Source organism: Geotrypetes seraphini, chromosome 1, assembly GCF_902459505.1.
Source record: "Geotrypetes seraphini chromosome 1, aGeoSer1.1, whole genome shotgun sequence".
Classification (NCBI taxonomy): Eukaryota; Metazoa; Chordata; class Amphibia; order Gymnophiona; family Dermophiidae; genus Geotrypetes; species Geotrypetes seraphini.
In genome coordinates, this window is record NC_047084.1 from 57,060,488 (window position 1) to 57,077,396 (window position 16,909).

At 44.3% G+C, this 16,909-nt stretch overlaps 1 protein-coding gene across 3 annotated transcripts in view; it reads right to left on the bottom strand.

Moving 5' to 3' along the window:
• Positions 1-16,909, bottom strand: part of PARP8 (poly(ADP-ribose) polymerase family member 8) — a 505,058-nt gene that overhangs the window by 259,042 nt on the left and 229,107 nt on the right. For all 3 annotated transcript variants that reach the window (XR_004538173.1, XR_004538172.1, XM_033931570.1), the window contains exons 13-14: positions 12,977-13,030; positions 12,797-12,892 (exon numbers count right to left, since the gene is read on the bottom strand). Coding sequence is in view for 1 of the 3 variants with exons in the window: in XM_033931570.1 (XP_033787461.1) it covers positions 12,797-12,892; positions 12,977-13,030 (150 nt within the window). In the remaining 2 variants the exon portion in view is untranslated. The remainder of the gene's footprint in view (positions 1-12,796; positions 12,893-12,976; positions 13,031-16,909) is intronic.

Here is a 16,909-nt window from a genome sequence, read left to right on the forward strand (position 1 = left end):
CACATTAAAAAAAAACAACCTTCAGTAATAACTACAGGTATTTTTTTTTAATATTCTTTATTCATTTTTTCATCTAACAACAAGTGCAACAAATATTAACAGTTAAACTTATACAATATCACTTGAGTATCTATTCTTAGTAATATCAAAATTAAAAATAAAAATAAATCCCTCCCTCCGAACCCTATTCTTACACATTGATTACATATATATATATTGTTCTTTATTAATCCAACCCATCAATTTATAATTAAACTTCCTCCCACCCCCCTTCCCTATACAATTATATCAGCTTGGGAAAAATGATTACCGTATTTGCCGGCGTATAAGACGACCCCCCAACTTTTAGTTAAAAAATAGAGTTTTGTGTTATACTCGCCGTATAAGACGACCCCTTCTTCCGCACACCTTCTCTACCGCCCCGGGTGCAGCACAGCCGGCCAGGTTCCCTTACTTTTGTGGCACTTCCCCGACCAACCGACAACAGCCCCGGTCCGACAAACCTCCCTGCCCTTAACCGCGAATCTAAATTACCTTCTTACAGCTGCTGTAAGAAGGTATTTAGATTCGCGGCTACAGGGCAGGGAGGATTGTCGGACCCGGGCTGTTATCGGTCGGTCGGGGAAGTGCCACAAAAGTAAGGGAACCTGGCCGGCTGTGCTGCAACCGGGGCGGGGCGGCCGCCCCTCTCTCTTGGTACCGCGAGGCTACTCTCTTTCTCCTTACCTGCCATGCCTGCAGCACAGAGCCGAACGGAAGTCTTCCCGACGTCAGCGCTGACGTCGGAGGGAGGGAGGGCTTTGTTTAAGCTTTGTTTAAGCCCTCCCTCCCCTCCGACGTCAGCGCTGACGTCGGGAAGACTTCCGTTCGGCTCTGTGCTGCAAGCAGAGAAGGTAGGGAGAAGAAGAGCCGCGCGACTGAGTACATCCAGCCCCGCAAGTAAGGGCATGTAAACTGTACCCGGCGTATAAGACGACCCCCAACTTTGGGGAGGATTTTAAGGTACTAAAAAGTCGTCTTATACGCCGGCAAATACGGTATTCATTTATTACAATACTAGTCTTATAGCCTGTTACATTAACGGGTGCTAGATTATATGTGTATGTGTCTGTCTTTATTTTTTTTTCTCTCTCCTTAGCCACTTTCTGTATTTCTGTCTTTCTTTCTTTCTTTATTTATTTTTTCCTTGTCCACCACCATCCCTTGCCTGCTCCCCTGTCCATTCTCCCTTCCTTTTACCTCCCATGTGTCCTCCACCACCCCATCACTGTTCACCTTATCCAGCAGCAGCCCTTCTCCCTTTGTTTTACCTCCCCCCTGTCCATCATCACCTCCTTCCTGCTCCCCCTGTCCAGCAGTAGGCCTGCCTTCATTTTTCTGCCCCCCCTGTCCATCAGCACCTCTTCCCCTGTCCATCAACCCCTTTTTCCTGCTGCTCCTGCCCAGCAGTACGCCTCCGTTCCTTTTTCTACTCCTCCATTTCTCTGTGCTGCAGCATTTCCCTCCCACCCACTTCCCTTTGACTAAGAAGGTAAGGGGGAAAAGAAAGAGACACCCTGGACCATGTGTGTGTGAGGTTTATGTGTGTGTATGTGCGTATGTCTGTGTGTGTGTTGGATATTATTAGGCTTTGCAGAAGAGCTTTTCAGTGTAATGTAAAAAAAAAAAAAAAAAGTCAGATGAGTCAGTCTTTGTATAAACAGAAGGTGGTGAAAGGAAGCTTGTGTGCTGGGGCCTTGGGATCGACCCTCTGGCTCCACTTGTCTTCAAATAGTACAGCGGCGGCGGTAGGGGGGGTTTGAAAAGCCATGCCTTCCGGGCTCAGCCGCCAACATCCGCCGCGGCCAGCAGCCACCGCGGCCTGCAACTGCCGACAGCTGCCGCGGCCGACATCCGCCTCGGGGGGGAGGGAGAGAGAGAGAGCTTCACGCGCATGCGCACTCCTACCAGTGCCCTACAGCGCATGGAAAACAGAACACGCAGATAGAGTGCGCATGCGCGGCTAACGTTTTATTATATTAGATTCTATTAATGGTCTCCAAACCTCCTGAAATTTATTAAAATTTCCTTTCTGCAACGCTAACATTCTTTCCATCTTATACATATGACACAGTGAATTCCACCAAAAACTGTAATTTAATCTATTCCAGTTTTTCCAATTAAACAATAATCTGCTGAATGGCAACTCCTGCCATAATAAGTAATAATTATACCTGGAACTACAGGTATTAAGATCACACAATTTATTGAAAAGGATGGGTAGATAAAAGCTATAAGCTATAAATCTCAAAACTGAATTGATTTCCCTCCTCCTTTGGGCTCTATGTTTAAAGTGATCACATGACAAGGATGTGAAAGATTTGTCTAAGACTGAAAGGCTTCCCCCCACAGCCCATCAGAACTGAATTGATTTCCCTCCTCCTTCTTGGGTTCTGTGTGCTTAAACCTAAGTGATCACATGACAAGGTGATTAAAAAGAGCATCACTGCCCAAAATCATTACTTTCCTTGTTGTGGGGATGACACAAGCAGATCTATTTGCACCCACATCTAAACCCTGCAGCCTTTCATGACACTGACATAACCATGCCTATCGCAAATGAACCCTCCTGGTAAACCTTCCTATGCATCGCCTCACCCTCAGCTCTGAGACTAGCCTATAGTCAGTTTCCTCCCAGAGTTCCTCTCTCCCCTGCCATCACTATAGCTTCTGTACACCTCCTCCTCCTAATACTTAACCTCTCCCTTAACCTCTCCCTTTACCCCAAACCACTGAACTCCTCAACATCACACCATTCACTTTTTGAATCAATTACCTCACCACTACCTTCTTCCCAGTCCTAAAGCTTCAATGCCACCTTTCCTTCATTCAGCCATCCCCATTCTCCCTACATGCATCTCACCTGCAGTACAGCAGCCCCCCCTCTCCTCCACTCTCCCCCACCCATACCTTCTTGATTCTTCTTTTGTTCTCTGCTAGGGATATCAACCCCAACCAGTTCCCATCTTATTCATGAAGGTCATACCGCAATGCACTAATCTTATTTATGTTCTTCTTCTCTCTCCCACCCCATCTGTCTATTTGCTCCTCTGCCCTTCCAGGTCATTTATCGACCCCCTGGTAAGTCCCTTTCTTCCTTCCTCACTGACTACTCCTGGCTTTCCTTCTTTCTTGAATATTCATCCCCTTCCCTCATTCTTGGTGATTTCAACACTCATGCTAATAACCACTCCAACTCTGTGATCCACCATCCCTACCCACCAAAACAACCACTATCTTGATCTTGTCTTCTTCTCCAACTGTTCTATCACAAATTCCTCCACTGCAGTTCTTCCCCTCTCCGACCATCATCTGATAACTTTCACAACCCATCACCCTCTTCTCCCAATCCAGGCTGATCTCCACCTGTATATTTAGGAATCTTCAGGCCATCAACCCTTGCCCCTCCTCTCCACCACAAGGCTACACAAGTCTGTAAATTAGGCTGTCTCCTCCTGCACCACCACCTTGTCCTCTGTTCTAAATACCCTCGCTCCCCCACCCCACCCATGCTCTATAAAGCATGCCAAAACCCAGCCCTGGCTAAACTCTAAAATCTGCTACTTGCACTCCTGTGCCAAGTCTGCTGAATGTCCTTGGTTCAAATCCCACATTCATAATGACTTCAAATTCCTCCTGACCTCCTTCCTGCTCTCTCACTTGCCAAATAAGACTACTATACCTGTCTAACTCTCTTGACTACACTTGCCACTTCTCTGCCACACTGAACTTACTCAAGGTCCCCTCACCTCCAATCCCCTCTATCACTCTCCCCCAAGACTACAGTTGAATACTTCTACAAGGTTCACAAAATTAACCTTGAGGTATGAACCAAGCCACCTCCCCCAGACCACTCTACCAACACCTCATCAGCCCTCGTCACCTTCTCTTCCTTTCCTGAAATCACTGAGGAGGAAACCACACATTTTCTTTCCTTCTCCAAACTCACCTATTACTCTGATCCCATCCCCACCCATCTACTTACCACTATCTCTCCTACTGTCATCCCCTCTATCTGCCATTGTTATGCCTTGGCACTGTCCAAGAATATGTGGACTGCTCGATGACGGAGATGACCCTCAAAATGAAGGAGAGCCAGCCGAATTGCCCAAAGCTCCAGGCGATTGATTGACCACTTGCATTCTGAGGGAGCCCATTGGCCTTGATAATACAGTGGAGAGGAACCTTTAAGCAGGCCATTCTTTATAGTTGATAGCATCCATGAGTTCTGCTCGAGGTTCTGTCTCAGATTCCATATTAATTGGAAGCTTCTGTTCAATCTGTCTGATAAATTTTCTAAATGACAGATTTTCTTTAGGTGACCTTCAACAAGGAGGTAGAGGAAATGGATCAGAAAGAATTCCATAAGACTCATCTGCAGATAAGTCAGGATAATTACTGGAAGAATGTGGTCTCAAGTCTGAGTCATATTCCTCAATGTCAATCCTTATAGTTGGCATCGAGGTGAGGGTTGAGGCGAGCATCAGGAATCTGATGAGCTCTCCTCCCTGGAACAAGACGGTCTCCTCGATTTGGATGCTTGATGTTATGGTGTCTGGAGTTTGAGGTGATGCTTACACTGGGTGTGTCGATGCAAGAATTTGCAAAGGGTGTGACTGCAACTTCCCGACTACTTCTATCTGCAACAGCATATATTGGCAAAGGTACAATAGGTGCTGGCTGCACTGGGTGTTGAGGCACACCTCAAAGGAGGCACCAACTGTAGAGATGGTGATCTAGCATCAGTACATTGATGTTTAGAGTGTATCAAGGGTGATGATGCTTGAGACAATGCCAATGCATGATTGGAGGGGAGATATGTTTATGCTTCTGAGCTTTCTCACAAGACTCCACAGACAATGGTAGAACCAATGATGAAGAGGTGAAATGGATCGTCAATGCCATCGGTGCTGGTGTCAATGCTGGAGTAGCTAGAGGTTGAGCATTGGAGTCAGAGTATTCAGCTATAGTCTATGTACCCGAAGTTGAACTGAAAAGTTTCTCAAATTGCAGCTTCCTGACTTTAAGCAACCTTTTCTGCAAATGAAGTGTGCAGGAAATGTCTCGATTGTCAGGACCTGCATAATTGCTGGACACACCAATTATGCAGGTTTGTACCTGAGATGGTCCTGTGGCACAGAGTGTACCACTTGAAGCCGCTAGGAGCCTTGGAAATCGACAGAAAAACTGCTGATGTAAGGTCAAAGGACTCTATGGCCAAGGATGTTGAGTAGATGAAATATAAAAAAAAAACAAAAACATTGAAGCTTCCAACCTGAAAACAAGCTGAAAAGAGCCTGAATGACTGAAAAACAAAACTAGTAAAAAAAAAAAAAAAATCCAAAATTTTTAAATGAAATATAAAGAAATGACCTGTAAAAATATGACTAAAAGTAAGGGAAAATGAAATAGTAAGTTAAAAAAATGTACAAGTTTGATAAGCTTAGAGAGACTCTAATAAACAGCTTCTCAGCTCCGCAAAAAACTGAAAAACTGACAGTCCCACGAGCTGACATGGTATGGGCAGTCTTGAAACTTTAAAGTGACAGTACACTTTTTGACTGTCCATCCTATATTCCATGGATGATGTCACTGGCATGTGAGAATATTCTACCTGATTATCCTCGAATAAGAGATGTAAAAAGTCTTGAATATTCTCATATAATTTTTCTTCCCTGTTTGTACTCTACTAAAACAAACTGATTTAGCTAAAATGGAGAGCAGAACAAACACACTCGTGCTGGCACATGTGCAGAAAGGAAAAACTGTAGGTGGAGCTAAGGAGCCCAGTGAAATACAACAGAGGCACAGAGAAAAAATCTGGAGTGGATTCCTTGTGCAGATGGTATGTGGCCATGGGGACACAACCCACTTGTCTAGAATGCCTCATCTATTTCACTAAAAAAATTAGTTACCACCATATATGCTCAAATATAAACCGAGGTAACCTTTTTCCCCCAAAAAAGGAGGAAAAAAGGTTAGAAATCTGGGTACATGAGCGTCATTTGTCAGGGATCATGCCATAAGTAATCATTAATTTTTCAGTTGGGGCTGTATCAAGTCCCAAAAAGCTGAAGGAGTGCTGACAAATATTTTCCTACTTGGGGCGTCAACACCAACCAGTTTCTGGACTTCTATCCCCACCAGAACACCTGTCCTCAGTCACACATGCAGAAAACAGGTGTGTATGTGGGGGGGAGAACCTTTACAAATACAACCCCACACACTAAAAGTACTATTCTACACAAACAAATCCCTAATATGCCAGACTCTGCATACAGTACATCACAAAAGAAATAGAAAGCAATGCAGTCCAAAATATGTCATCTTCTTGTATAGCTCTATTTCCTTTCTCTGTTCCTCTCCTTATGGCTCCAATTCACTTTCTGCTTCTCATACTCACTCTCCCCAATTTTACCCCCTTTCCCTCTCCTCTCCACACCAGAAGTCCTCACTATCCTTCTTTTCCTGTCCCTTCACCAGCCATCTTGTCATCTACCTTATTCACTGCACTCAAGTTCAAGCATTCTCTCTCTTCCATTCATCCATCTCCATTCTCTTTGAGCCCCACCCATCTTTCTCATTGTCATTATTCCCCTTTGCTTCAGTGCACTGTCTTAGGGCTAGATTCACTAAACTTACTGATCCTGTAACAACGATCGCAAAATCAGTTTTACTGGTTTTGCAATCGTTCTCTGACCCGATTCACTAAACGGCCCACCGCCTAGTTTACGATCCCATCCAATCCACCCATGCAAATTAGTAAAACCCCATGCAAAATAACCAAGCAATTGATTCACTAACTATTGCTTGGCTATTTTGAATCGGGATTTAATATCCTAAAATCTGACTGCTGCAGACCTGTTTTTTGCACATGCAAAATATCTGGCCTATATATAAAAAAAAAAAAAAGCCTCCCCCCCCACAACAAAGCGCTCCTTCCCTTCCCTCCTCCCCTAACCCCTAAAAATGACAAGAGGGATGCTCCCTCCTGCCATCTGCGCTCCCCCCACCACGATAAAAAAAAAATGGCAGTAGGGATGCCGACTCCCTCCTGCCATCGGCCCCAACCGCCGTCAGAACCCCCCCTCGAGCCCCCCTTCGAACGTCAAACCACCACAATGCCCCCTGCTCTCCCCTGGCTCATACCTGTTAGTTGGGAGCAGGACGAACCTCAAAACTTTCTGCTGCAATGCCTGGCCCCGACGTCATTGGGCCTTAGGCCCTGCCCCGGTGCATCATGTGATGCACAGAGAGGGGCCTAATGCCCTGAATGGCTCAGACGCTTCATGCTCCTCCCTTGGGAAGGGCCTGAGGCATCTGAGCCAATCAGGGACTTCCTTAGGAAAAAGCTTAAGGAAGTCCCTGATTGGCCAAAACGACGTCTCAGGTCCCTCCCAAGGGAGGAGCATTAGGCATCTGAGCCAATCAGGGAGCCCTGACAAAAGTGAAGCCCTGACAGCAGTGAATTTCTTGCCTTAACCTCCAGCTTCGCTCCACTACCCCCACTCACAGGGATGGCAACTGCCTTCATCTTGTCTTTTTCTCCAACTGCTCTCTCTAACTTATCTACCTCACTGCTTCCCATTACTCACCCTCCCCCTGTCACCTCCAACAGGTTTTGAAATTTTCAAGCCCTCGATCCTTCCTCATTCTCAACCACTGTTTCACCTCTCCTTGCTTCCACTATTGTACAACGCTTAGTATCTTAGGATAAGCGTTTAATCAAATACATGAATAAACTTGATAAACTTGAAACTATGTTATCAAAGTTTGTCCACGAGGCTGTCTCGTCGAACAACTCTATTCTCTCCTCTGCTATGGACATCCTTGCTCCTCCTGTTCCTTGCTCTGTCAGGTGAACCAAACCTCGGCTCACTCCCAGTATCCGTTCCTTACGTTCCTGCACCTGCTGTGCCGAGCACCTTTGGTCAAATCTCGCTCACATGCTAACTTTCTTTACTTTAAATTTATGCTGACCTCCTTTAATTCTGTGCTTACACAGGTCAAGCAAGACTACTATATCCAGCTAACTAACTCCCTTTCTTCCAACCCCTGTCGTTTTCTTGCCATGCTAAACTCCCTCGTCAAAGTGCCACCCCCCCCCCCGACCCCTTTTTCTTTCTCCCCCCAGACTATGGCTGATTACTTCTATGTTAAGGTCCACAAGATCGCCCTTGAGTTCACCACAAAGTCACATCCTTCTCCTCTACCCACCATCCACTCTCCTGAACTTCAAATTTGCACCACCCCTTCATCCTTCACCCAAACAACTCAGCAAGCTTCTCCTGTCTCGTCCCACCCTCTTGTCCCTCCATCAACTACAATTGACTTTTATTCCTTCTCTGAAATCACAGAGAAAGAAACTGCACAACTTCTGTCTTCAGCCAAGACTATTACATGCCCCTCAGACCCTATTCCCACCCCTCTACTCGACCCCATCTCACATACTGTTATCCCTCCCATATGCTATATTCTCAATCTATCTGTTTCCACTGCAACTGTCCCTGCTGCCTTCAAACATGCGGTAGTTAAGCCACTTCTCAAAAAACTTTTGCTGGACCCCACCTGCCCATCCAACTATCACCCTGCCTCCCCTCGTTCCTATCCAAGCTACTCAAGCATGCTGTTCTTTGTCATTGCTTGGGCTTCCTTTCAACTCGACAGATTCTCAATCCACTACAATCTGGCTTTTGCCCCAACACTCCACAGAGATTGCCATCACTAAAGTCTGCAGTGACTTGTGCATGGCCTTTGATACTGTTAATCACAGCTTACTCCTTGATATGCTGTCCTCGATTGGATTCCATGAATCTGTCCTCTTTTGGTTTGCCTCCTACCTCTCCCAACGCACCTTTAGAGTATGTGTTGGTGGGTTCTCTTCTGCTTTTTTTCCATTTTTCTGCCTCTATCTCACCATCTCTTCCCCTTCCCTGGTCCATGAGCACCATCTCTTCCCTCGTCTTCCCCTTCCTTCCCTCCCATTCATGTGCCATCATCTCCTTCCCCTTCCCTCCCATTCATTTGCCACCATCTCCTTCCCCTTCCCTCCTATTCATGTGCCACCATCTCCTTCCTCTTCCCTCCATCCATGTGCCACCATTCCTCTTCTCTCTTCCCCTCCCATTCAGCATCTCTCCTTTCTTTATTCCTCTCTCCTACCCCACTCCCCCTGGTTCCACCAAAGTTCTTCCACCGGTTCTGAAGCCCCCTCACCACGAAAGCTACAAAGAGGTTGCTATCATGAGTGATTCTCTTGCACTACCCGCTGGCCTCCTCTGCACCGTTCCTTTGCTGCGGTCCACCCAAGCAGAAACAGAAAGTACAGAGGAGGCCACTGGCAGCACAGGAGAATCGAAGAAGTGTGGCTTGGGCAATCCTATCCTCCACTACCCACTCCCCCCTGCCCCAGATCGACATCGCACTTACAGGACCAATACTCTGGAAATTGTCGCCGATGCTCTGTGCTGGAGAAGGGCCTTGAGCATCTGCACATACTCAAGGCTTCCTGGACTCCGGTGACTGTTTCCAGAGCATCAGGCCTGTAAGTGTGATGTTGGTGTGGAGCAGGGGAGAGTGGAGAATACGAGTGCCAGTCATGGGAGGGGAAGAGATAGCAATGTTAGTCATCAAGGGGATAGAAGTACTGGTCATCGAAGGGGAGGGGGAGATAGCAGTGCCAGTCATTGGAGGGGGTGAAGGATAACAGTGCCAGTTATCGAAGGCAGAGGGGGGAAGAGGTAACAGCATTAGTCATCGGGTAGGCCCCTTTATTCACTCTTTTATTTTAAAAAGCCTTAGTACAGGTTCCGTGCCAGTATCTTGGAAAAATGCAAAAATTTCACCTATATTGAAAGATCGGACAATTAGTTCTGAGGAAGTTTCAAATTACCGTCCTATCACTAACATCCCATTTCTAGCTAAATTAACCGAGAGAGTAGTCTTTGAACAACTGTCTGACTTCGCCGAATCTACCAACGTTTTACACCTGAATCAAACTGGCTTTAGAAAATACCATAGCACAGAATACTCATTGATCAGGCTTACAACAAATATAAACTATCACCTAGATCAGTGTTTTTCAACCTTTTTTGGGCAAAGGCACACTTGTTTCATGAAAAAAATCACGAGGCACACCACCATTAGAAAATGTTAAAAAATTTAACTCTGTGCCTATATTGACTATATATAAAGTAATTCATTTGAGTGCCACCGCCGCCATCAGGAACAGGCCGGCGCCAAGTTCTCCCTGCTTCTCTTCCCTGCGGGGCCGACCAACTCTCGCCACCCGTCGTCAATTCTAACGTCGGAGAGGACATTCTAGGCCAGCCAGGCAGCGATTGGCTGGCCCAGAACGTCCTCTCCGACGTCAGAATTGACGCGAGTGGCGAGAGTTGGCCGGCCCCACAGGGAAAAGCAGGGAGAACTTGGCGCTGGCCTGTTCCCGATGGCGGCGGTGGCACTCAAGTGGCTAAAGAGCCGCAGTTTGCCGGCCTAGGGACAACACTGGAGGGTGGCCAGCTGTGCACCCCCTTGGGACGTAAACCCGGGGTGGGGCAGACCGCCCCCCCCACCCTGGTATGCCACTATCTGTACCTCACTCCCTCCCTATGACCAAAAATTCTCCTTTCTTCTATTCCCCGTGTACACAACCATCTCTTTCCCTCCCTTCCTCTCTCCAAAGTCCATGCCTTGTGTCCAAACACTCATTCCCTCCCCCACCTCAGCATCTCTTTCCCTCCCTTCCTCTCTCCCAAGTCCATTTCTTCTGTGTCCAAAAACGCATTCCCTCCCCCACCTCAGCATCTCTTTCCCTCCCTTCCTCTCTCCCAAGTCCATGCCTTCTGTGTCCAAAAACGCATTCCCTCCCCCACCTCAGCCTCTCTTTCCCTCCCTTCCTCTCTCCCAAGTCCATGCCTTCTGTGTCCAAAAACGCATTCCCTCCCCCACCTCAGCATCTCTTTCCCTCCCTTCCTCTCTCCCAAGTCCATGCCTTCTGTGTCCAAAAACACATTCCCTCTCCCACCTCAGCATCTTTCCCTCCCTTCCTCTCTCCCAAGTCCATGCCTTCTGTGTCCAAAAACACATTCCCTCTCCCACCTCAGCATCTTTCCCTCCCTTCCTCTCTCCCAAGTCCATGCCTTCTGTGTCCAAAACGCACTCCCTCCCCCCTTTTGTGTTCCGTGTTTGCTTCCCAGCCCATCTTTGTAACTTTCTCAGCAAAACGAAGCTCAAGCCGCGAGGCTTGTCTTCTGCTTCCTGCCTGCCCTGCCGCGCACAAATAGCCGAACGGAAGTATTCTCCGACTTCAGTGCTGATGTCGGAGGGCAGGCTTTGCTTAAGCCCACCCTCCGACGTCAGCGCTGACATCGGGGAACGCTTGCGATCGGCTATATGTTAGCTGCAGGGCAGGCAGGAACAGAAGACGAGCGTCGCGGCTCGAGATGTATTGAATTCCGCGGGTCCCCCGTCCAGCTCTCTCCTGTCCATGTGGGGCGGACTGCCCCTCTCCCTAGACTGTGGCCTAGGACCCTGGGGGAGCCCGGGCCCCCTGTCAGCTCCGGGCCCCTGAATGCAGGACTGGTGGTACTGCCCTGATGGCGGCCCTGACCGTACGGCACACCAGGCAACATCTCGCGGCACACTAGTGTGCCGCGGAACAGCGGTTGAAAAACACTGACCTAGATCACCATAGTTCCGTTATACTTTTTTCCTTGGACCTATCGGCTGCATTCGATACGATAGACCATGCTGTACTTTTAGAAAGATTAAAATCTATTGGTGTTTGCGGCCAGGTTTTACAATGGTTCGTTTCTTTTCTAGCAAACAGACAATATACAGTCCATTTCAACAAAACAAGTTCAAAACCTTACTCCCTCAGCTATGGAATTCCTCAAGGATCTATATTATCACCTTTACTGTTCAACATTTTTCTTTCGCCGTTACTAAGTTTATGCCAATCTATTGGCTTTACTCCATACACCTATGCAGATGACATTCAACTGTCTCACCCTTTAAATCCCGAACACTCAGAAGAAATCTCTCAGATTAACAAAAAACTCGACACAATTAAAAATTGGCTGGCGGCAAATAGATTAGCATTAAATATCCTTAAAACAAAAGCAATACTTTTCGCATGGAAACAAGGAATAAAGCTAGCTACTCCTCTTATCATTAATAATATTCATATAGATTTAGTTTCTTCATTAAAATACTTGGGGTTATGATTGACGAAAATTTTTCCTATCATGAACATATTAGCAACACTATCAAATCTTGTCTCTACAGATTGCGAATGATCCGTTCAATTTCTAAATTTCTTGAACCTAAATCTTTAAATATTTTATTACACTCACTGATTATATCAAAGCTTGACTATTGTAATGCGTTACTAATTAACATTACACAAAAAGAAAAAAAACTTTTAAAATATTGCGATCAAACTTTTATATAATTATGTAACTTTTCCCCTTTATCATTATGTGTTCTTGTGTTTGTCCGTTCATGAGTCTGTTTTTTATCTTTTACTTAATATTATTAGTATGTTTTTTAAAATGTTTATGTATCTTATTGTAAATCGCTTAGTAAATTATGGATAGGCGATTCATCAAATTAATAAAATAAACAAACATAAACAAAAACAAAAAAGCACCATCACTGGAAGGTGGCTCGAATATAAACTGAGACCCCCATTTTTGGGCCCAAAAATCTCAGTTTATATTCGAGTATATACGGTATTAAGATGTTATAAACTTACCCTCAACATGGGGCCATTTTGGAACACATGAGGTTCATCACATACTACGCAGTATTCATTTAATACAGGTATCCGCTGCTCAGCAAACTGAATAGTCTACAAACAAAAAGAAAAAAGCTGAAAGTCTGCCCTGAAATTATTACAATCTATCCTTTCAATGAGTTACATATTAACTCCTACCTGAACAAGAAAGCCATGGTCTCGTAGGGGAATGCAATTTGTATCATAGCTTGGCTGAAAGAAATTATGATATACATTATTATTATTTCACAAATGAGATCTGGTCTGTGAATTTTTTTTCTCTTTTTACAAAGCATCTACCTATTTTATTTCAAATTACCATAATCAAAGAAAATAATCTCTGGGGGTCACAAAAGTTTCATTCACAACAGGATAATTAGAATCTCAAGGAAGGGTCTTTCTATTAAAATCACTACTACCCTCTGAAATACCTGACAAAAGAAAATACAACAAAAATAAATCCAGACACCAAATATATGGAATTAATCCCTATGTAAATATAAACTCAACATATTTACTGTCAATATTTCAGTTTCTACAATACCTTGAATAATGTTTCTAAGGAATTAAAAATACTAGTGAGAAGTATTTTCAACTAGTATTAAAGCATGGATTAAATTTGGGATCAATATTCTGCCAGCAGCAGAGAATATTTTTTAAAATGCTGACTGCCACCAGCTAGATTAGACACAAATATTTAGTGCTACTATCACTGAGTAAATCATCAGTAGCACACAGAAGTTATGTGGGTATGGCCAATATCTGTTGTATCCCCTTGGCTAAATCAAGCAAAGTAAGGACCATTATTTAAGTGGTCCTACTTGTCTGGCTACTTATGCAGGCACAGACACTGAATATTACTGGTACCTACATAACTTCCAACTCCAACTCTACTCTGCCACTGAACCACCCTGGTACTACTGACTTGCTGCTGAGATAGTCAGAATCAATATTCAGTGACACTGCCTGGTTAAGTTCCACTGAATTATGGTGGATAGACAGCTGCCTCTTATTTAGCCAAGGAGGAGCCTCTCCTGTATGGTTAAATTATTTAGAATATTGAGAACTTAGGGGGAAATTTAAAAAGTGAGTACCTCCTTTAAGGTATCTTTATGATATACAAGAGCAGCACATTCTGTAACGACACATGAGAGCCAAATATTAGGGTGCTCACAATTACATCATCCATAGACCTGTGTAACTGCAAGAACTTAAATGTGGCAAGGGTGCATATAATTTACAGCATTCTGTAAGTTAAGCATCCAAGTGGGAGCCTCTCCCATGTCAGACCCATGTTCTATATATTTGTGCACTGTAGCACTTAAGTAGCCTATTATAGAATAGTGCTTTGCACACCAATGTGTGTTAAGTGCTATTTTTCTGTGCATTTGCACATGCAAGGGGTGCATAATGTAGAATTGTCCTTTTGGTAGGTAATTCTTTAAATGGTACTTCTATTTAGGCATGCTGATCTGTGCACCAAATACCAATTCTATAACAGCATCTGCAGATTAAAATGTTAAATCAGCATGGGCATGCCCCTGTTTAGGCCCAACCATTTACACTATGTCAGTGCTCTTAGGATAAGTATACAAAATCTCTAAGGGACAATAAGGAATAGTAGATGGTATGGATGGGCAGACTGTCTAGGCCACATGGTCTTTAGCTGCCTTAATTTTTCTCTTCATGTAATGGGTATGCTCAAATGTGCCAAGTGACACTTAGAGATGCTCATTTCCTACTCATGCTCTGTCCACATTCATGCCCCTCTGCAGTTACACACTATAGCACTTGTACTTTTGTTGTAAACTGCTTCAAACTTCTGGTATAGCGGTATATAAGAAATAAATTATTATTATTGAAAATATGCACTTGCACATGACTACTAATTATCGGTGCCTATGATGCCTATACGTCTAGGCATCAATTTACATAATTACCTCCTGACTACTTATATGTCATACTCTGTCATTATAATTCTATTTCCTCGAAGGAGTCACCATGTTATCAGTTTTAGCTATTTCTGTGTTCTGAGAGAGCAGGTGATAGAGATGGCATCCTGTCTGTCTTGTCTGTTTAGACTGCAAGCTCCTTCGAACAGGGACTGTCTTCTTCGTGACTCTGTACAGTGTTGCATATGTCTGGTGGCATTATAGAAATAATAGTAGTAGTAGTTAGAGAGCACTATAGAAATAGTAGTAGTAGTTAGAGATGCAATGTCAATGCCATTATTTCCTATGCTTTCTGCTTCTGATGTTCCTGAAAAAAGTTGATACTGTGATGGTGCTAATTTTAGAAAACTGTTTACTTCTAACAAACATTCTCCATAGAAAGTAGGATAAATCAGATATCCTTAATTTTTAAGTCGGAATCACTTTGAATCCAAATGAGCTCAAGAAGAGTCACAAAGGATCGTCCAATGTGGGTCATGACACTGCCGACTAGCAAGTTGCCAGTAACATCCATCTCTTCAAACCCACTTTTAAACTCTCTATTGTGGGTATCCTCAAAGAGGTAGGCATTTCCAAATGCACTCTTGTTCTATTGAGAAAAGTCTTGTCTTTCACCATGCAGCTCAGCCTTCCCCCACTTCCTGCTTTCTGCTACAAGCTTAGAAAGAATGGGGGGGAACCCCAACACAGAATGATGATTGAGGCCACCCCAGAGATCTCAAGGTGCCACCACTGTGCCCCAAAATTGCAACGAAGAACACTGCCCTAGTGTATTGCTGCTCAACAACTCTCCAGAAAGCACATCTAACCAATCTGATTTTCAGGACTGCCACAATGAACACAAAGGTTTTAAATTTGCATATATTAGACTTGCATAAAATTGATTTCCATCTCATGCAGCTAGCTTCATTATGGCAATCCTAAAAATCTGACTGGCTAAGAGTGCCTTCAGGATAAGTAGAGAAGTACAGTCATAGTAGGTCCATGTCATCTGACAGCCCCAACATATACCATATGTATTAGAATATAAACCGAGGTAACCTTTTTTTTCCCCCCAAAGGAGGAGGAAAAAAGGTTGATTTGAATATAAAGGGGGGGGGAGGAGTTAATATTCAAGTGCAGTGCCTTGCCAGGCTCTGCATCCTGTTCCCCTTTCCTCACTGTTCTGCCAGACTCTGCACCCAGCCCCACTCACTCTCTGCCAGGTTCTGTACCCTGTCCCCCCTCCCTTCCGATAACTTGCAGGCCTCCACCGGGCCTGCCATGAGACTTGATGATTCAGCGGTGGCCAGGACAGAAAGGATCCCTCCTGCCACCTGTCCCAGACAATTCTAACAATATTTATCTCCCTCCCACCTTCCCCCATGTACCTTTAGTATCCTTGGTGGTCCAGCGGTGAATCACAGCAGGAGCAACCTTCCTTCGCTCGTACCTGCACAGAGCCATAGGCTAATTGGTTGCCATGATTCACCGCTGGACCACCAGGGACACTAAAGGTACGTGAGATAAACTAAGTGGAGCACAACGTATAGATTTCTTGAGAATAAAAAGAATGTATGTATGTGTGTATGTAGCAATATAAAAGCATTAAAAGTATATAGATAGAGAGACAGATACACACACACACAAAAATAAAAAGTATATTAAGAATATACGGTATATACAAAAGCTAAAAGAGGGGAGTATACTTTGCGGAAAAAAAACTATACGATCTTCTGGGGCTACCTAGGAAAACATAAAATGGGATATAAAAACAATTTAAAAGGCTAAAGACACCTGGGAAGCGACAGGATCTATAAGTTAGAACAGATGGATCCATGAGGATAAAAGAGGCAAACCTAAAACTGATGAGGCGAATGTGTGTAAAAGCTATACTAAACAATCTTTTTTTAAAATGGGTATATAAAATATATAAAGAAAAAATATATATGTACAATATGTTTATATCAAAAAATGTTTATATGAAAAATGCCCACTTTGTAATGTATCTATTTGTTTAGATTGACACTATTGAATTAAAGGAAGAACCCTGTGTAAATACGCTCAGTCGGTAAAGGTCTAATGGGCCACACATGTACATGAAACCATAAACTATTAGACCAGAGGGTTCAAGAAAAATGCATATTCATATACAATGGGG